At 36.6% G+C, this 22,126-nt stretch overlaps 1 protein-coding gene across 1 annotated transcript; it reads left to right on the top strand.

The window, feature by feature from the left end:
• The first annotated feature begins 12,183 nt into the window (after window positions 1-12,183).
• Window positions 12,184-12,873, top strand: LOC116010840 (secreted RxLR effector protein 161-like). The gene has a single exon (XM_031250339.1). It carries the CDS (start codon window positions 12,184-12,186, stop codon window positions 12,871-12,873), a length of 690 nt encoding a protein of 229 aa, XP_031106199.1.
• The last annotated feature ends 9,253 nt before the right edge of the window (window positions 12,874-22,126 follow it).

Below are 22,126 nucleotides of genomic sequence, written 5' to 3'. Positions count from 1 at the left end.
AAGTTCGATTAAAAATTTTTTAAACGAAAATTTACCGATGTAGTTTTCGTCCCTAACTTAAGTTTGCAGATTTCGGTAAACTTTCCTTTTAAAAAAATTTTAATCGAACTTTTTCAGTAAACTTCGTTAAAAAAATTTAGCATTGAACCGGAAAAGTTCGATTAAAAATTTTTTAAACGAAAATTTACCGAAGTAGTTTTCGTCCCTAACTAGTTTGCAAACTTCGATAAATTTTCGTTTTAAAAAAATTTTAATCGAAATTTTTCAGTAAACTTCGTTAAAAAAATTGGCATTGAATCGGAAAAGTTTGATTAAAAATTTTTTAAACGAAAATTTACCGAAGTTTGCACACTTATGTTAGGGACAAAAAGTGCAACGCAATGATAACTTAGGGACGAAATTTTCAATTCGAATAACTCAGGGACGAAAAGTGCAACGCCAATGAGAACTTATTAGGGACGGAAAGTGAGTATTACCATAACTTAGGGACGAATTCTACAATTACCCTATAACTTAGGGACGAAAAATGCAATTTTCCCTAAATATAATATAAAATAAATAAAACTAATTTATTATAAGAATTAATCTAAATTAAATATAAAAATAGTGCTTATCAACTTTGGTGTAGATTTTGAGGAGTTTTTGTAAGTGTGATTAGGAAAGAGAAAATGAGGTGGAGGAAAAAAAATTAATAAAAAAAACAAAATATGAAGCTGAAAAGAAAAGCAAAATATGAGGCGCAGCTCCCTTTTCAGGCAAGGGGCCCACCAAATGCTGCAAAACACCCTCACTTGCAGGGAGTACCAATCTACCCTCTCTCTCTTCCCTCTCTCATCCACCGTGTCAAACACTTTATTAAAACTTGTGCAAAACTAACTATTGGGAACAGTCTAATGCTTTGCTCATTTAGCCACTCATTTCGGGGTTCATTTTGTTAAACACTTTTTGTTTGGTAGGTCAGATGGAATAGTGATAAAAATGTATTTTAAAAAAATATGACAGCCACTTAATGATCTCAACAGGCACGTGCAAGTGCACTCCCATGCTATATAGTGTTGGTGCACACATGTAGACTAGTGACTTTAAAAAAAAAACATTTTCTTTAAAGTTTGGGAAAAAGTTTTTCTTTTACTTTTTGTGCATAAAATTAGAAAAAAAAATTATGTTTTGTAATAAATCTCATCCCCTCTCCTCCTCTCCCCTCCCCTTTTGGGTAGTTTTGTTTTGCTTTGTTTTGTTTTGTTTTTTTATTATTGTTTTGTGTTTATTTAATGTTGAGTCGACGATAGAGAAAAAGTACATATTAAACAAAATAAGGAGAGACACACATCTCAAACCAACTTCCTGAATACTTAATAATTTTTTCTTCTGAATATTATTAAATGCTCTTTAAATTTGTTTGTTATTTATATGAATATTTTTTTACATAATTTATAGATTATTTTTTAATATTGTAATTCCTATAGAATAATATTATAAAAAAATATTATATAATAATAATAATAATAATAATAATAATAATAATAATAATTTTGTACAAGGGCATTTATGTCTTTTAAATATATATTCCATTTCTATTCCTTCCGCGAACCAAACGCTGGAATACAATTCCCAAGTCTATTCCTTCCGCGAACCAAACGCTGGAATACAATTCATATTCTATTCCTTACTTATTCCATTCCTTATGGAATAGTATTCCTATTCCCTTAAAATTTATTCCGTGAACCAAACGTGCTGTAATGTTTTTAGAACGCACAACACTGCACAAAGACTTGAACAAGAGGTTGTTGGCAAGAATTGTACTTGTTACTTACATGTATGAGAATTGTGCTCTATTCACTTGGCCACCCCTTTCGAGTTGGTTTTTTTGTCACAATTTTTTTGGTAGGCCCAATTGATCGAATAGTGATAAAAGGGCATTAAAAAACATGGCAACCACATAATGGTCTCAGTAGGTGCGTGCCATGCTTGCTATGCAGTGCTAGTGCGCACAAGTACACGTACCATTGACCCTTTTTTCTTACTTTGTGAAATTCGGAGAACCGTTTTATTCTTAAACTTTTGTGCACAAGATTCGGAAAAAATGTTTGTTTTCCAATAAACTTCCTCTCGTTCCCTCTACAAAAGACATTAGTTTAATCAATGAGAAGTTTCACTTATTACTGTTTTCGAAATCTTTGTGGCTTGTCCTGGAAAATCAAGTGTTGCGATCCCCATGTTTATTCTATTTAGTATTCTGGCCCGCAGTGTGAGAGATAACATATATAATGACTGGGAACGTTGAGAGAGAAAAAGAAGATCCTAATCCGACAACTAGGCCGCTTCACAACATCACATTGCCCTCGAGCCTTAAATGGGGTCACCCAGAAACACCTCTGTTGCATGAAGCTCGGCAACTCTTCCGGTGATCACACCGAGGAGGACGACGATAGCAATCGGGTGCAGTGAATTTCCCGATTAAAGCTCCCATCGCTTGCGACGACAATATCGAGGTTGTCCACTAGAAGCTGATGACTAATCTCCGGGCAACTGCCGTGCACACTGGAGAAAGGGAAAGGCCGGACGTCGTCAACAATGGCGGTAAGAAACCCTATGTGGAGGAGGTCGACTCCAACCCGCTGCCGCCAGCCTGAGAACTTTATGTACTCGCCAAATTGGCGACGAAAATGGAAAAGTAGTGAACTTAGCACATGCAGCTGCCGAAGAATAAGTTTTCAATCCTTCTCTCCAGAGAAGAGATTGATAAATTATGCTCATTTGGCCACCCTTTCTGAGTAACATTTTTATTTTATTCTATTTATTATATTTTTTGGCATGTTTTGTTGAATGGAGGTGAAATAAAGGTATTAAAAAAATGGAATCCACTTAATGTCCTCAGCAAGCGCACTTGCTATGCAGTTTTGGTGCGTGTATACTTTCTTTCATATTTTATTTATTCTACTTTTTCAGTAAAATTAAAAAAATGATTGTTTATTTTTACATTTGCCATGAAAATTCCAAAAAAAAAAAAGAAGCACCACCTCTATGTCTCTAACAGTCTGACCTACTATATAAATACTTACACGGTAGTTCTTGTGTAAGTGCACACTAACTGAACTTACGTACACGTATAGAGTTGTACCGAAATACGCACAATGTTGCATAGATAAACTCTGACACACTATGCACAACCCACATGAATGATACCAACTAGCTAAATAGTTGCATAGTAGAACATGAAATGGTGCACAACACTATTCCTGGACTACACGTTTGTATTTGCACACTAGATCGCTAAATGGTGCACATTATAAAATAGAAAAATTTCACACAACTGCCTTATAAACTGGCCGGTGCACACACAACACATGCAATCCTGGCCATTAGTATTGCTAAGATTTTACGATGAATTCATAAAATCTCTTTAAAAACATGCAAAATCCCATTAAATAATATATTACCAATTTTAGATGCACATAAAAATTACGAAACAACCCTCCACAATACAACTAAAATGGAAATTTAAAAAAGGCTATCAAATCCTGGCCATTACTATTTTCAGGATCAATGGATGTAGATTGTTAACACCACTCATGGAAGAGATGGTAAATAAACAAACACACACATCACTCAATAGAGACTTTCCAATGATTTTCTATCTCAATTAAGTTACAATCCCCTTTCTCTCTTTCTCTCTTTCTTTCAAAATCTTTGCTCCGCGCCGCCGCCAGTCTTCTGATCCCTATCCCCCCTATGATCTTCTGCTTGCACAAGTGAGTGAGCTTTTTAATCAATAATTTTCTTACACTTAAACCTCGATCATCCTTCATTACATAAGCCAAAAAAAGTGATAGATTTAATGCTCTTAGAGCGCACTGTACTCGCACTAAGACTCAACCAAGAAGTTTTGGCAAGAATTGTACCTGTGACTTATATGTATAAAATTATATTCATTTGACCACCCCTTTTGTTTTTATTTTATTCTATTTATTATTTTTTTGGTATGTTATGTTGAATGAAGGTGAGATAAAGATCATAAAGGTATTTAAAAAATGGAATCCACTTGATGTCCTGCAGTTTTGGTGCGCGTATACTTTCTTTCATCTTTTATTTCTTCTACCTTTTTCAGTAAAATTCAAAAATTGATTGTTTATTTTTACATTTGCCTTGAAAATTCGAAAAAAATAATTATGTTAGGTTTAAAGCTTCTCCCCTCCGCTTCCGGGGCAGTTTTTTCTGTTCTTACTTTTTTTATTTTTTATGTATTAAGTGGACAAGAAAGAATAAGTATTTTAAAAAATGGACCACTATCGAATGTTCTTAACATGCGTGTGCACTGCACGCACAAGTTAGACAGTGTAGTTGCTTTTTAAAATGCATTCATGTCTTCTTTTTTTTTTCTTTTTTTTTTTTTTTTGAAGTGAACTCAATGAGAATATTTAATTGAAATAACAAACTTTCACAATCTAATTCTTATTAAATCTTGTGCCAAAATAAATTATAAATTTAATGCCCTTAGAGGGCACAACACCTGCACTAAGATTTGTGCACGCAAGAGTTGTTTGGAAGTCGCAACAAAAAAGAAAGAGATGATATATAATTTTTATAACTGGGACCGTCCAGAGGAGCCAAATCCGAAACCTAGGCCACTATGATCACAACTTCACATTGCCCTCAGCTCGTGCTTCAAATGGGATCACCAGAAACGTCTCATTTGGATGAAGCTCGACAATTCTTCCGGTGATCACCCTGAGGAGGACGACCGTAGCAATCAGGTGCAGCAAATTTCCCCGATTAAAGCCCCCATCGGTGGCAACAATGATATCGAGGTTGTCCGCTAGAAGCTGATGACTGATCTCCGGGCAGCTGCCGTGCACGCTGGGGAAAAGGAAAGGCTGTACGTCATCTACAATGGCGATAAGAAACCCTTTGTGGAGGACGAGGACTCCAACCCCGCTGCCGCCTGCCCGTGGACTTTAGTACTCACCGAGCTGGCGAAAGAAATGGAAAAGTATTGAACTTAGCGCAACTGTAGAAGAGTAAGTTTTCAATCGCTCTCTCTGAAGAAGATATTGAAGCTGATTTCACTGCCATTATCGGTGCCACACCACCCAGAAAACCCGAGAATAGGCCTAGAGCTATTCAGAAGGGGTTCTGGGCCTGAGAAGATATTGAACCCAATCCCTACTTAACACAATGAGTGAAAAGGAGGAAGAAGATGAATAAAGCGTTCATAATTTAAGAATGGGTTTTGTGTTTACCGTCAGTGATCAGGATTTTCTGGAATTTTATATTTATCCAGGGTGATCTCCATCAACCACGAGCCTGGGAATATATCTTGCAAGAATCCAGTATGGAGAAAATTGGAATTGAGGTTGAGAAAAGGTGAAAATTAGAATGTTTTGATTAAGGCTTTTAATTACATCAATCTCCTTCTGAATAGCTCTGGGCCAATTCTTGGGTTTGTTTGGGTGGTTTGGCATCGGTAATGGCGGTGAAATCAGCTTCAATATCTTCTCTGGAGAGAGCGATTGAAAACTTATTCTTCTGCAGCTGCGCTAAGTTCACTACTTTTCCATTTCCATTGCCAGCTTGGCAAGTACATAGAGTCCACGGGCAAGCGGCAGCGGGTTCGAATCGTCCTCCTCCACAAAGGGTTTCTTATCACCATTGTTGACGATGTCCGGCCTTTCCCTTTCTCTGGTGTGCACGGCAGCTGCCCGGAGATTAGTCATCAGCTTCTAGCGGATAACCTCAATATCGTGGTCGCCAACGGTGGGAGCTTTAATCGGGAAATTCACGGCACCCAATTGCTATTGTTGTCCTCCTCGGGGTGATCACCGGAAGAATTGTCTAGCTTCATCCAACGAAGTCGTTTCTGGTGACCCCATTTGAGGCACGAGGGCAATCTGAAGTTGTGATCATAGCGGCCTAGTTGTCAGATTAGGATCCTCTCTTTCTCTCTCAATGTTCCAAGTCATTATATATGTTATCTCCCACACAGGCCGAAATACTAAATAGAATAAACATAGGGATCGAAAAACTCGAGTTTCCGGGACGAGCAACAACGATTTCGGAAAACCAGAGACGTAAAGGATGGTTGGATAGCATTTGTATGAGTAAGTAAATTATTGATTAAAAAACTCACTCACTCACCTGTGAAAGCGGAAGATCATAGGGACAAGGGAAGAGGCGGCTGGTGGCTGGCGGCGACACCAGCTGGCGGCAACACGGAGTGGAGCAAAGGTTGATGAATTTTAGGGATTTCCAGGGAGATAAAGGGATTTGTAACTTAATTGGGATAGAAAAATTACAGTGAAGTCTCTGTTATGTAATATGTGTGTATATATCGAGGACTCGTTTGGTGGAAGGATTGCAAGTGTTTTGTAGTAGAGTAGAGAGTAGAGAAGTGAGGAATGACAGGGTGGGGTCAGGTGGGGTCGGGTGGGAGTGTGGTTAGGGGTGGTTGTAATACCCCGTATTTTCCTAACATTATTATTTTATCCTAAGGCGTTGACATTCATAAGTTATGACCTTCAGATATTTCAAAAGAATTTTTATAAGTGAGTATAGTTGTTATTAAGCTGCGATCGTACGTCCCGGTCACGAACCGTAAAAATTTTAAGAGCTAGTATTCGGACCCGTTTGTCCTAGGAAATGGATTTTTAGACACCATACTATTATTCTGGAATTTCTTATTTAATTAAATTAGCCCATAGCAACAAAAATTTATTTTTGATCGTACATCGCGAAATTTCGCGGTGTACCGAACCTAGCCCAATTTTAAGTTTCAGTCTGGGATAAAATTTTGGTTTCGAAAATTATTGGAATTAAATTATTTTCTACCGAGAATTCATCTGTTTTAATCCCGAACAGTCCAAAAAAAGATATTTTCCCTTACCCACCACAAGGTAGTGACAAGTGTCAAGATATTTTCCCTTACCCACCACAAGGTAGTGACAAGTGTCACAATTTTTACCATATGATTAAAATATTAATTTTCAAGTGTCACAATTTTTACCATATGATTAAAATATTAATTTTAAGAGATCACAATTTTTACCATATGATTAAAATATTAATTTTAAGAGATGAGTTTGGATAAACATTCCATATATTTTATTATTATTATTATTATTATTATTATATATAATATTACGTGTATATATATATATATATGTTAGGAAGGAAGAAGTTTCATTTCTTCCATTTCATTTCTTCATCCATCAATTTCGTGAGAAAGAGAGAGAGAGAGAGAGAGAGAGAGAGAGAGAGAGAGAGAGAGAGAGAGTGATCTTCACCATTTTTCCTCCATTAAAGCTAGCTTCCATAGCCAAGTTCTTCATAGATCTCTCAAACTATTCGGTAAAACTTCAATTTTATTCGGTAGATAGCTTTATTTTTCATCCTAGAACATGAATCTAAGTTAAGATTTCTTAAAATCATGTGTTATGTTGTTGATGGAATTTTAGGGTTTTAAGGTGAAATTGGGGAAAACCAACTCCAAGAATCTTCTACAAAATTAGAAACCCGGTTGAGGTAAGGAATCCCTTTAATTGGTTGAGGTTGTTTGAAACTAGATAATTGATAGCTTGGTTGAAATATGATGAGATTAGGAGTTTTATGAATATGTTTGTATACATGTTCATAGCTTGTATATGCATGTACATATTATATTTATGTCCATATAGGCTTATACTTGTGGAAATATTGAAAAAATCAAGATAGATTTCTGGCAGTAACTTCCGAGACTTATTGGGAAAATTTGGTAAGGTATTTTGATTCTATTTTCTTCAGATATGTAGTTCAATAAGTGTAGAACATGCATATAAAATTTCATAATGATCGAAGTAGTATAAGTATGGTTTTCGAATTTTTTTTCCAAACCTGGTCCACAGAGAAAAAAATTCTGGACAGCACACTGCCAAGGGCAAAAATGGAATTTTCTGTATTTATTCGCGAATCAAAATGACCAAAACTTTTTATGGACATCAAGTACTATAAATTGGGGTTCTACCATAAAAATTTCAAGTGAAAAAGAGTTCAGGAATTATTTTTACCGGCTCAATCTTTCGGACTGCGCTGTTTGTACTGCCCGGAACTGGCAGATTGTGAAAGGTTGTTAGTGGATTATCCAAATGTTTTGCAAAAGAAAAGGAGAGTTTTTGAATTGGGTTAAAGGGAGAATTAATTTCCGAGTATTGGAATTGACCCAAGTATGTCCAAAAGATTTTCAAAGCAAGAAAGGGAAAAGAGTAGAAAAATATTTTCAAACCTTAGTTCTAGTAAAAGTAGTGAAGGACCTTGTTAACCTACGGGATAAAGATGAGCTTAAAGTGCCTATCCCGCACGGTAGTTATGTGTATGATCAATCATACGGTGGGCGAAGTCTATTCGCCGAGTACTATATCACCCGGAAGGAAAAGGTACTCCTACGGGGGTGTGCACACTTAAGTATAGTCACTCTATGTTCGGGTAGGTGTCGTTCTTATGAACCTAGTGAGGCTAGCTAGGAATCATTCCAACGCTCCTATAAGTCCAGGGGATCAGTATTAGACCGGGCGATGACCACTGAACCCGAGTTCAACGATCCAAGTGGTCAAAAGTGGAGAAAGGACTCCAAAGGCCTCACACTTTCTATCTAGGACTAAGTGGAATTTCGAAATATGAATGTAGTTACGGGAAAAAGAGATGTAATAAGTATTTGAGTACCCAAAGGTTGTGGGTGATCTCTCTCTTTGAAAAGTGAAAGGTGATGAGAATCTCATTATGAAGGAAAGGTTTTTTCTACTAAGGTGATTACAAGCAAAATGTGTGATTTATGTTTTCCATTACTTACTAGTATGCTTAATTGCTTAACAATATATTATTGGGTATGTAAATGATTACCAAATGACCTTGTCAAGAGGGAAAATGATTTGAGACGTCATTGAATGTTGCTCATAGTGTATGCAAGTTACTATTTATAACTGTTGCAGGTAGAATCTCTGCCGATGAGTAAGGTATAGGGTTTTCTATGTCACAAAATTTTTTTCAAAACTTTTATTTAGTTTTGAATAACCCATGGATATCTTTACTTAGCCGTCGTGCTAACTACACTTCAATGTGTTTTCTGTTAACAGATGTTATATAGGGTGGGTTCCTGTAGCCCGATGAGCTCTGAATAGGATGGAAGTTGAGGTTGGGGTCTACTCTTTGATGTAGACAGGGATTGTTGTTAATGTTGTAAGTTTAGCCTGTGCACTTAGAGTGGAGTTTGTCAAAGAGGTGATAGAATTCACTCTAGGTGTGGCGGTAGCACCCAGTTTTCTGCTGATAAGATGTAAGCTTCCGCAGCATATGAATACTGATTTGTAATAAATGTAAGTGTTGAAAATTGGGGTGTTACAGTGGTTGTTTTCTTTTTGGGTTCTTATTTGATTTATAGCCCTAAACACAAACTGAGTGAACGAATTCTTTGAATCACCTAATTCTCTTCCCACTTAAATAAAAAAATATATAGAAATTAAAAAGGCATTGGTGCACGTTACTGGGCACAACACTGTCTAGCATGTGCGTGCAATTCACGCGCATGCTAAGGGCATTATGTGCTGCCATGTATTTTTTTTAATATGTACTTTTTCTCTCTCGTCGATTCAACATTAAATCAATACAAAACAATTTAAAAAAAAAAAAAACTACCCAAAAGGGGAGGGGAGAGGAGGGGAAGGAATAAGATTTATTACAAAACATAATTTTTTTTTCTAATTTTATGCACAAAAAGTGAAAGAAAAACTTTTTCTCTAAACTTTAAGGAAAATGTTTTTTTTTTAAGTCAATAGTATACATGTGTGCAACAACACTAGCAAGAGAATGCACTTGCACGTGCCGAGATCATTAAGTGGTTGTCATGTTTTTTAAAAATACCTTTTTATCACTATTCCATCAGAGCTACCATTTCTAATAAATGAAAGTCACAAGTAAAATTCTAGCAAACAACCTCTTGCACGAGTCTTAGTGCAGGTGGTGTGCGCTATAAGAACATTAGATTCATAATTTTTTAGGCACACCTGTGCAGCCCAGTTGTTTTATATCAATTAGACAATAAAATCCAAAATTCATTTTGCAGTATCAAATTTAGCAAACACTGTATATGGATGGATTGAATAGAGTAGAAAACCGGGCAATGATCTAATGCTTTTTGCTATACCAATCTTCAAGACAGTCAACATATTCATCATCATTATCTTCAACAGCAATCTGTGTTGGTTCAACAATATCACCATTAACAATACGTCATATAGCTTGCGCCCAATAAAATAACTCCTCATGTGTTGAGACCATAGGGTATAATTGGTCCCATCCAAAGTTGCTAAAATATGACGAGAAACCTCAACTTTATCCATAGCAGAAAGAGATTGACAACTTTGATGAGCAAACAATAGACCAGCATAAGTAATAATAGAAGAACAAAGGAATAAAAAAAATTGGGTTGTAGTAATGGAAGGAGGCAGAAGAAAACTGAGATAAAAAATAGGGCTCTGATATAAAGCTAATAAACCAAATTACATAGCTAAAATTAAAGATTGAATATACGCTGACAACATATATAGTACATAATACAGTGGATTCTCATCTTGCGAAATCAAACTTAATTACCATAATCAATTCAGACTACTCGTGCTATCTCATCCACACCCCATGAGCAAATCCAATATTTTATTTAAAACCAACTAATTTCCTTCTAATTGACCTGTAATGGATTTTTTTTTTACATAATACATAATGCAATAGATTTTCATCCTGCAAAATCAAACTTATTTACGAGAGTCAAATAGGCTCGTGCTATCTCATTCACACTTCATGAATAAACTTATCATTTTATTTAAAACAAGCTAGTTTCCTTGTGGATTCCCATCCTGCGAAAGCAAACTAATCAAACCAAAACTCAGGGTGTGTTTGGTTGACATGTTTTGGTATAAGGTATGTGTATCAAAGTGATTGTTATTGTTTGGTTGACGGGTTTTTAGAATACTGGGTTTGGAATACCCCATTAATTGAAAAACTCGTACCCTTAATAAATAAGGATTTCATTTTCCTTCCTCTTTTCTTCCCCAACTATTAATAATTATTCTCATTCCAACTTACTGTAACGTTTTCCTATTATTATTATCATAATTATTATAACATTAGGATTAGTTATAATAATATTAAGTAATTGATATGTGGTGCAACACTAATAACCTAATAGCTGGACTCCCATTATGATTAGGAGTCTGGTTAGGGTTTAGGAGACCTATTGGAATACAACCACAATGATGGCCAGTGGTTATATATAGGGTCACAAGTCCTCTCACAGCTCACAATATGTTCCTCATACACCATCTAGAGAGAGCTGAGCCCAGTGAGAGACAACAAGCTTACGCGAAACTCTGTTGCAGTCCGGATCATTCAACCTTTGTTGATTAAGAGCTATGGCTGGAGGTTAGTACGATCCTGTTATCACATATTATGGTTACATGTGATATAATTAGTCTAACAGTTGGTATCAGATTCCTGTATAATCTCTGCCTGGTTTTATTAATTGCATATACGTGATATTTAAATATGTTGTATACATTATACAATTAAGTTACATATTTAAATTTTTGCAATTAATTCGGGCTGCTGGAAATATTTTGTTTTGTTGAATTTTCCGCATCAAGAAACAATTAAACAAAAGTCAACAAAGTCAAAATTAAAATAAAACAAAATCAATTGGGTGTTGTTGGCTGTAAGCGTAAAAAATCCATATACGGTTTAAAACAAGCTTCCTGTCAATGGTATATCAAATTCGATGGGGTAATTTCTTCATTTGGTTTTGTTGAAAATCCCTTGGATCCTTGTATATACCAAAAGGTGAGTGGGAGTCGAATATGTTTTCTTGTTTTATATGTCGATGACATCTTACTTGCCACCAATGATAAGGAGATGCTTCGTGATGTGAACAATTTCTCTCTAAGAACTTTGACATGAAGGATATGGGTGATGCTTCTTATGTTATTGGCATCAAAATTCATAGAGATAGGTCCCGGGGCATACTGGGTTTATCTCAAGAAACCTATATAAACAAAGTTTTAGAAAGATTTCAGATGAAAAAATTGTTCACCAAGCGTTGCTCCCATTGCAAAAGGGGATAAATTTAGTTTGGACCAATGTCCGAAAAATGATTTGGAGAAAGAATCCATGGAGAACATCCCTTATTCTGCAGCGGTTGGGTGTCTTGGATATATCCAAGTCTGTACAAGGCCGGACATTGCTTTCGCGGTTGGAATGCTCGGACGTTACCTGCACAATCCGGGATTAGACCATTGGAGAGCTGTGAAGAAGGTTCTAAGGTATCTAAAAGGAACCAAAGACTACAAGCTTGGGTTTAGGCAGACGGACAATCTAGATGTTGTCGGCTATTCTGATGCTGACTTCGCTGGCTGTGTTGATTCTCGCAAATCAATTTCTGGGTGCGTCTTTATTATGGCCGGTGGGGCTATCTCATGGAGAAGTGTCAAACAGTCCTTAATAGCTACTTCTACATGTGAAGCCGAGTTCGTTTCCTGTTTCGAGGCTACTTCTCAAGGTGTTTGGCTAAAGAATTTTATCTCAGAGCTTAGAGTTATGGACTCTATATCGAAGCCATTGAAAGTCTACTGTGACAACTCAGCTGCAATCTTCCTGGCTAAGAATAACAACAAAAGTCGGAGTCGAAGTAAGCACATCGACATCAAATTCTTAGCCATTATGGAGCGTGTCAAGAATAAAGTTGTAATCATTGAACACATTAAGACTGAGCTGATGTTGGCAGATCCCTTGACTAAAGGCATGCCTCCATTTAAATTCAAGGATCTGGTTCAGAAAATGGGACTTTCATCTATTTTGTAATTTGTATATACATTCAGTTCAATAAAATTCTTTTGCATTCAGACATTTTCTCAATTAAGTGTGTACACCTTCATTTGCTTTATATTACTGAGAAAATGTACTAAAGTTGTACTTGAAATAAACATAGGGTTTGTTTCATTAAGTTGTGTTTCCTAATTAAGTGCTTAAGGGCAGTTTGCATTTGATGCATAATGGATACTACTTGTATTAATGAGGACATATCACTATGGTCGGTGTTTTTCTGTTCTGAGGCAGGAGTGTTTGCACCAAGTGGGAGAATGTAACGTTTTCCTGTTATTATTATCATAATTATTATAACATTAGGATTAGTTATAATAATATTAAGTAATTGATATGTGATGCAACACTAATAACCTAATAGCTGGACTCCCATTATGATTAGGAGTCTGGTTAGGGTTTAGGAGACCTATTGGAATACAACCACAATGATGGCCAGTGGTTATATATAGGGTCACAAGTCTTCTCACAGCTCACAATATATTCCTCATTGATGGAGTAGTTTTTTAGGTGAGTGGATATGTAAGAGGGTATCCTTACACCGGATATCGTTCTCACAAGGATTGGCGATAGGAGTAGAGCTTTAGTGTTCCAAGCATAAGATACTAATGTTCCTTATGGAAATCTAGCTAAAACGAATGGTTGATTTGGATACAAACACAATATCGAACAACAAACTATAATGAAAACAAATGATAATAAAGTGGAGGTAAATAGGAACTAAAGGTAGGTCAAGATATTGAAACCAAATTGGGGACCAAAAGATGATAGATGTCATATAATAATAGGGAAGCCTTTCTCAAGGTCATCCCACACTCTTAGAACATTCAAGGACACTCCCATGACTCAAGAATGTCTAAGAGGCATTTCATCAAACACTTGGTGTTCATAACATCACACACTCCCCTTCTCTCAAAGGTGAAGCATGGTTGATCAACTCCTTCAACTTAGATTAGGTTGTCACTCCCTAATCGGGACTCAAATAATCATGTCAATCAACAACATCAAAGTCATGTCTCAACTTTCATTAACCAATTCAAAATCATCCATCAAAAACCTAGCCTACATCCCTACCTCCCTCCAAGGAGAACTAATCACACATAAGCATAATGAAAAATAACACAAGATTCATAACCAACAAGGAATTCCATAACAAACACAAGATAAAGATCAAAGCAATAAAACAATAAAGTAAATTGCAAGCAATGAAATAAAGAGAAGAAGAACTTATCTAGTGAAAATAGATATGAAATCCTTGAAATCCAAGTTTAAATGCTTCAATCCAAGCTTCCAAAATGTTTAGGAACCTAAATATAAGCCTAATCTAACCTAAAAATATCAAAGAAAATGAAAGAGAGAAGCTAGGGTTCTAAAATGGGTCGGAACCAAGTTAAAATGGCCAAAAACGGAGTTAAATACATGCAAGGAAGGTTGGCCACGGGCATGGCCACGGGTGTGGCCAAGCCCGTGGCCAGAAACAGGGGGCATACTGCCCAGTGGCCACGGGTGTGGCCACGGGCGTGGCCAGACGCGTGGCCACAATTGTGGCCATCTGCCGGAATTCTAGGCTGATTTTCACCCCTAAATCTTTTGAATTAGCATTTGTTGTCTTCATCAAAGTTGTAGCTCTTCAAGTTAGCTTTCCAATGATATAAAAATTACTTGATTTGGACATTCCTACGCAGAGATATGGTCAAAAAATTGAGCAGTGGACGAATTGTGCGGGAATCTCAACTTCTTGTTCTTTTGCTCCAATTTTGCCTTTGTTTGTCCAAATGACCAAGACCATTAAAAACACCATAATTTGGCTCTCTTAGAGGTGTTTTTCCCATCTTCATAGCTTCTCATTGGCTCCCATTGACTCTACATGCATCCGAAATGCTCCAAAAATCATTCAATTCATCTAAATCACCAAGAATTGGGCCTAAACACACAAATGAATCAAATGAGAACATTTTGGGCAAAATTATAGCAAATGACAAGGAAAATAAACTTAAATGCAAGGTGAAAGCATGAACATTTTGGCACTTATCAACTCCCCCACACTTAAGCCTTTGCTTGTCCTCAAGCAAAAATAAGAACTAAATTACCAATATAGCATTGAAATTGATCATACTCCACTTTGCACAACTTAACAAACCACAAACCAACTCTACACAACACAACTTGTTTCAAGAATCACCTTAGCTTGGCACACAAGATCCATTCTCAAGACAATAATCAAGCACCAAAACATTTAAATTGTGTAAGGATCAAGTGTGCACAAATACTAAGTTGAGATTATGCAAAACTTGGCTTTGAATGAGATTCCATAAGCTTGCCCTTCATACTCCCACTAGCTCAACTCTAAGAATGCATGCTAAGATCAAATAGGTCTCTTATTAGGCTTGTAATGGGGCTAAGGGTGAATGGTTAACAAAGAAGGGGTATAGGAATAAAACAAAGGACAGAACTTCACATTCATTCACAATTGGAGCTAGAAGAGATAAAACTTCTATGGACTAAGGAGCAAACAAGTATTAAAGACAAAATAAACCTCTAAAGTGGTGGGGTAGAGCACAACTTACAAAACAAACTTCAAACTTTTATTCAACTTCTTCTTTTCTTTTCATTTTTTTTTCATTTCATTTTTTTCAACACTTTTCTCAATTTTCTCAACATCATCATTTTTTTTTCTTTTCAAAACAATAAACAAACTTATTCTCAAGACCCCCACACTTAGACAAAATTAGTAAGAAGGTTGCTAACAATACAAGCTCCAATAAAGATCTCTTCCATGAAAAAGAACAAATGCTCTATTCTCTCAAGGGTGGAGGGAAATAGTTTGGCTAAGGTTAAGGGTTAAATGACAAGGGTTAACATAAGAAACACAATCACAAAGGGGGTTAAGTGCTTAGCACTTATTAAACAAACAAAAGGCTCAACGGGGACAACTAGGGGTAAACATATGCATAAAAGGTAGGTTTAAGGCTTGAGCTCAACAAAAATGGCCTATATCATTTCAAAACATGTAATTCTAAGACTTCACTTGGGGAGTAATGAGGCAAGTTCTAGCAAAACGATCATCACCAGAATCTCACATAAGCCTTCACTAGCAATGCATAACACACAAGATCAAGAATTTATTCATTTATTAAACGGTTAACAAGACCATTGACAAGAGAATAGATCAATTGTGTGTTACACATTGACTCATCCATCGCAAGTTGAGTTGCTTCAAGTTCCACCAAAGACAAACCACAAACCAACAAAGGGGAGTAATCACAACTACAAGATGCGAAAGGCAATTTACAAAACATTATGCACAATGAGTCATCCAAGCAAAGCTTCAAAAAATTTTCAAAATTTTCCCAAATTTTGTCCTCCCCCCACACTTAGAAATTACATCGTCCTCGATGTGAAAGAAAATAAAGCACAAGGGGGGGAAGGATAGCACAATAAGCATAAGGAACACAATCTCTACTATCTACACCGAGTAAAGCACTATACACAATTTAAAGAAAGTAGAGAAGGAAAGTGAGACTCCCTTAATGAATCTCTTATGCACAAGATTCATCATGAAGCCTTCTTGGATCTAAGCATGTTCCTCGGTGTCAATCCTAAGAGTCAAGAGAATATAGACATGAAAGCACAAGTGAAAGCATGATATATCAAAAATAAAAGTGTAAAGAAAAACAAAGAAGAAAAATAAAATTCAATAAAATGAAAGATAACATGGGGTGCCTCCCATGAAGTGCTAAGTTTAATGTCGCTAGCTCGACTCAACCTCCTCAAAGAACTATCCATGCATGATTGGATGAAGATGAGTTCTTTTTCTCCATCAACTTTCTCTTCAATAAATGTCCTTAAATGTCGGGCATTAAGGAACTCCTTTAAGCTCAAAAGTAGCATATTCTCCTCAAAGAAATGGCAATGATCCACTTCCAAGAATATGCTCTTTTCTTCAATCTTCATCTCTTTTTCAACATCTTCTTCCAAAAAGAACTTCAAGTGGTAGCCTTCAATAAATTCCCTTAAGCTCATTTTCACCACTTCAAAGTTTAAGAAACTATGCTTATCCAAATCAAACTTCAAACTTATCCCTTCATCAAATCCATTTTTATCCATAAATTAACCAAGGATTTCTTTCTAAACTTTGGATCTAGATAGTACTCAAGAACTTGATCATTTCCTTGGTCTCCACTTATTTTCTTTTCTTGACTTCCCTTTTCATTGGTATGTAAGGGGAGTCTTGGGTCTTTCTCATGCACCAATAAGAAGTGGGAATCCCTTGATTCAAACATAAGCCAATATGACCCAAAACTCTTAAGGCCTTCAACTCCTCCCGGTTTCCAAATTCTCCTAAAATTCTTATCAAAGGGAGTGTCATCCAATGAAGGAGTTTCTTCATTCACTTCATTCTCCTCTACTATTTCATCCAACAAGCCATGTTGCAATTGTTCCTTGCTACCATTTTCTTCCAATTCAACTTGTGTCTCAAGCTTGTCATCATCTTCTTCATTCACATCTTTCATCTCATTGCACTCCTCAAGGACTTCATTTTCAAGACTTTTCCACCTTTTATCATCTCCATCAACCCCATGCTCTTCATTAGATAAGAGAAATTCATATTGAACCTCTTCATTGGACAATAAATCTTGAACCGGCTCTTGAGTTACCCAACTTCGTACTTGAGCCATCATGTTGTCCGATTGAGTTTGTAGCTCATCCACCCGTGAAGAAACATGCATTATCTCACACATCAACTTGGATATCATCTCGGACTCTTGATCAAGGGGTTGACATTCTTGTTGAGACACTTGATGTAGAGGTCCTTGAGGTTCCCATTGATTATTGACATTTTCTTCCTCACTTGGCCTCATGGGATAGCCCTCATCCTCAAGGCCACCATCGGGTACAATAGTGTCTCCCCAATGCGTAGCCAATGCTAAATTTTCCTCATCCAATTCATACATCCCCACATTTGGTGAATGGTTGAGGTGTTCATATGGAGGTGAGCTTTGATGGTATGGATGTTGGGGTGGAATGTTGTTTTGAGGGTGGTAAGAAGGGTAGGTGGAGTATGAAGATGTTTGTTGGGCTTGAGGGTATTGATCATATGAAGCATATTGAGGATCTTGGTGGTGTTGAGGATATGCATTGTAGTGAGAATCTTGGAAATGGTAAGATGAATCTTGGTAGGGTTGTGGTTGGTAAGAATTTTGGTAGTTTGGAGTGTATTGAGAGTATGAGTTTTGATGGTGGAATTGTGGTGGACAAGAGTTGTGGGATTGAGCATCAAAGTAATTTTTCGGAGGTGGGGCTTGAGTTGTACAAGGATAAATGGATGGAGCTTCATAGTATCCTTGTTGTGGCATGTAGTCTCCATAGCACCCATGGGATTGAGAAGTGTAACATCCTCCATTAGACATGTAGCTTTCTTGGCTTCCATATTGCTCCTCCTGTTGATATTGACAATACATGCTACGCAAGGCTAGCAATACACCAAGTTATGTAACACAATCACAAAAGCAAAGAAAAAAAACAAATAACAAAATAAAATAAAAGACTAGGCTCTCCTAGAAACACATTCTCTTATATTGAAACAAAACAAAAAGCTCAAACACCGCTACCAATCCCCGGCAACGGCGCCATTTGATGGAGTAGTTTTTTGGGTGAGTGGATGTGTAAGAGGGTATCCTTACACCGGATATCGTTCTCACAAGGATTGGCGATAGGAGTAGAGCTTTAGTGTTCCAAGCATAAGATACTAATGTTCCTTATGGAAATCTAGCTAAAACGAATGGTTGATTTGGATACAAACACAATATCGAACAACAAACTATAATGAAAACAAATGATAATAAAGTGGAGGTAAATAGGAACTAAAGGTAGGTCAAGATATTGAAACCAAATTGGGGACCAAAAGATGATAGATGTCATATAATAATAGGGAAGCCTTTCTCAAGGTCATCCCACACTCCTAGAACATTCAAGGACACTCCCATGACTCAAGAATGTCTAAGAGGCATTTCATCAAACACTTGGTGTTCATAACATCACACACTCCCCTTCTCTCAAAGGTGAAGCATGGTTGATCAACTCCTTCAACTTAGATTAGGTTGTCACTCCCTAATCGGGACTCAAATAATCATGTCAATCAACAACATCAAAGTCATGTCTCAACTTTCATTAACCAATTCAAAATCATCCATCAAAAACCTAGCCTACATCCCTACCTCCCTCCAAGGAGAACTAATCACACATAAACATAATGAAAAATAACACAAGATTCATAACCAACAAGGAATTCCATAACAAACACAAGATAAAGATCAAAGCAATAAAACAATAAAGTAAATTGCAAGAAATGAAATAAAGAAAAGAAGAACTTATCTAGTGAAAATAGATTTGAAATCCAAGTTTAAATACTTCAATCCAAGCTTCCAAAATGTTTAGGAACCTAAATATAAGCCTAATCTAACCTAAAAATATCAAAGAAAATGAAAGAGAGAAGCTAGGGTTCTAAAATGGGTCGGAACCAAGTTAAAATGGCAAAAAACGGAGTTAAATACATGCAAGGAAGGTTGGCCACGGGTGTGGCCAAGCCCGTGGCCAGAAACAGGGGGCATACTGCCCAGTGGCCACAATTGTGGCCATCTGCCGGAAGGATTTCTGTGCATGTTGTCTGTCTTCTAGGCTGATTGTCACCCCTAAATCTTTTGAATTAGCATTTGTTGTCTTCATCAAAGTTGTAGCCCTTCAAGTTAGCTTTCCAATGATATAAAAATCACTTGATTTGGACATTCCTACGCAGAGATATGGTCAAAAAACGGAGCAGTGGACGAATTGTGCGGGAATCTCAACTTCTTTGCTCTTTTGCTCCAATTTTTCCTTTGTTTGTCCAAATGACCAAGACCATTAAAAACACCATAATTTGGCTCTCTTAGAGGTGTTTTTCCCATCTTCATAGCTTCTCATTGGCTCCCATTGACTCTACATGCATCCGAAATGCTCCAAAAATCATTCAATTCATCTAAATCACCAAGAATTGGGCCTAAACACACAAATGAATCAAATGAGAACATTTTGGGCAAAATTATAGCAAATGACAAGGAAAATAAACTTAAATGCAAGGTGAAAGCATGAAAATTTTGGCACTTATCACTCATAAACCATCTAGAGAGAGCTGAGCCTAGTGAGAGACAACAACGCTTACGCGAAACTCTATTGCAGTCCGGATCATTCAACCTTTGTTGATTAAGAGCTATGGCCGGAGGTTAGTACGATCCTGTTATCACATATTATGGTTACATGTGATATAATTAGTCTAACACTTACTACCAAACATGCAAAATACTTTCACCAAAACTCATTACTCTGATGAGAAAGTGGAAAGAAGAATGGTGAAAGCAAACAGAAAAAACATAGAGAGAGAATGATCTGAATTGAATTACATGAACCGGCTAATATAGAGTGTATATATAAGTGGTTAAAACAGACTTATAACCCGCTTTTACAAGAATACCCTTGACTCCGTTTTCATCCTACGCTATTCTCCAATACCCCCGTAAGCTGGAGCATGCAAATCTTGTATGCACAGCTTAGATACAAAGTGACGAAACAGAGACACCGTCAAAGGTTTAGTGAATCCATCGGCAATCTGATTCAAGGATGAAATGGACAGCAGCTTAATTAAGCCTTGGTTGAGCATTCTCTCGAACAATATGACAATCAATGTCGATGTGCTTAGTGCATTCATGAAACACGTGGCTTTCAGCAATGGCAACCGCAGACTTACTATCACAGAATATGGTTGCAGGTCTGGTTGGTGCGACATGTAGATCACACATGAGGTATGATAACCACTGCACTTCCTATTAATATGCTCTTACCAATTATTTGATACCCATACTGATTCCGATTCCCATGTCCGAACCAAACACACACTCAGTTACTTCCCATTATCAACATCATCACACACTTGAAAATTCTAGTCTTGAACAAGTATCCAGTTTGGGATTGTATAGCGTTGGGTGTTGATAATGTTGACACCTAAAAGAGAATACTCTTTCATCCACTATTTCCTACTTAGCTAGTCTGAAAAATAAGCATAACTATAAAAGATTGGACTGAAGTCACCGAACTAAAATTGGGGTGCCCCAAAATGGGAAACAAACAACCAGAAAATTTGGTCGGGGTTGAACTTTGTCCACACCACACCGTATAACATAACAAAGTCTAAGAAGAAGAAGAAGATAATGGAATCTCTATAAATGCAAGAATATAAGTGCAACTGAGATACAGCAATGGTAGCAGGAAAAATATCACAGAAAATTTGGGCAAGCTAGAGAAGTGAACTCAAAAGCTTTAATTTTTGTCAGGGAACTATCACAGCACTGTAGCAGGCCTTCTACAGCACAACACGTTCATAAAAGCACAAAGTTGATAATGTAAGGGTTATTACATATATTGTTGTAAGTACGAGGACTTAGGTTGATATTTCCAACAAACCTGGCCTGTGCCAACATTCTTGAACTTACCAGTTGTTTATCTCTCCGACACTAATGAAACAGCAAATTCTTGAGAATTGGTCACTGGACTAGCTAGAACAAAATGGAGTTGCTAATAGTGTGCAAGCCCTGTTGTTTTATATTGATTAGACAAAAAATTCTCTGTTCATTTTGCAATATCAAATTTAGCACACTTTATATTTATATTGATGGATGAAATAGCGGCATTAGAAAACTAGGTAATGATCTGATTATTTTTGCTATCTCAATTTTCAAGGCTGTCAACATATTCATCTTCATCTTTAACAACAATTTGAGTTGGTTCAACAATATCACCATTAACAATACGCCAAAGCTTGCGACCAATCAAAGAACTCTTCTTGTGTTGAGACCATAGGGTATAATTTGTCCCATCCAAAATCGTTCAAATAAGATGAGAAACCTCAACTTTATCCATAGCAGAAAAAAGAACAAGATTAACAAGTCTACTGATGAAACAATAGACCAAGAAAAGTGAAAATAGAAGAACAAAGTAATCGAAAAAATTTTGGATTTTAGCAATAGAAGGAGGCGGAATAAAACAGAGAAAAAAAAACAGGGCTTTGATATCATGTTAGAAACAATATAAGTAAAGAAATTATGTTATAGATAAACCTCCTCCCCTCATCTCCCCTCTCCATGCGGTGATAGTTTTTTTTTTATTACTGTCTTTTGTTTTCTTTTTTTTTTTTTTTTTTTTTTTT

The sequence above is a fragment of the Ipomoea triloba genome, chromosome 2, assembly GCF_003576645.1.
Source record: "Ipomoea triloba cultivar NCNSP0323 chromosome 2, ASM357664v1".
Taxonomy (NCBI): domain Eukaryota; kingdom Viridiplantae; phylum Streptophyta; class Magnoliopsida; order Solanales; family Convolvulaceae; genus Ipomoea; species Ipomoea triloba.
Note: the sequence above shows the minus strand (reverse complement) of the source record. Positions and strands in the feature narration are given on the sequence as shown.

Coding starts and splice junctions, on each gene's coding strand:
- LOC116010840 (XM_031250339.1), top strand. CDS start 12,184: ATGGAGAACATCCCTTATTCTGCAGCGGTTGGGTGTCTTGGATATATC.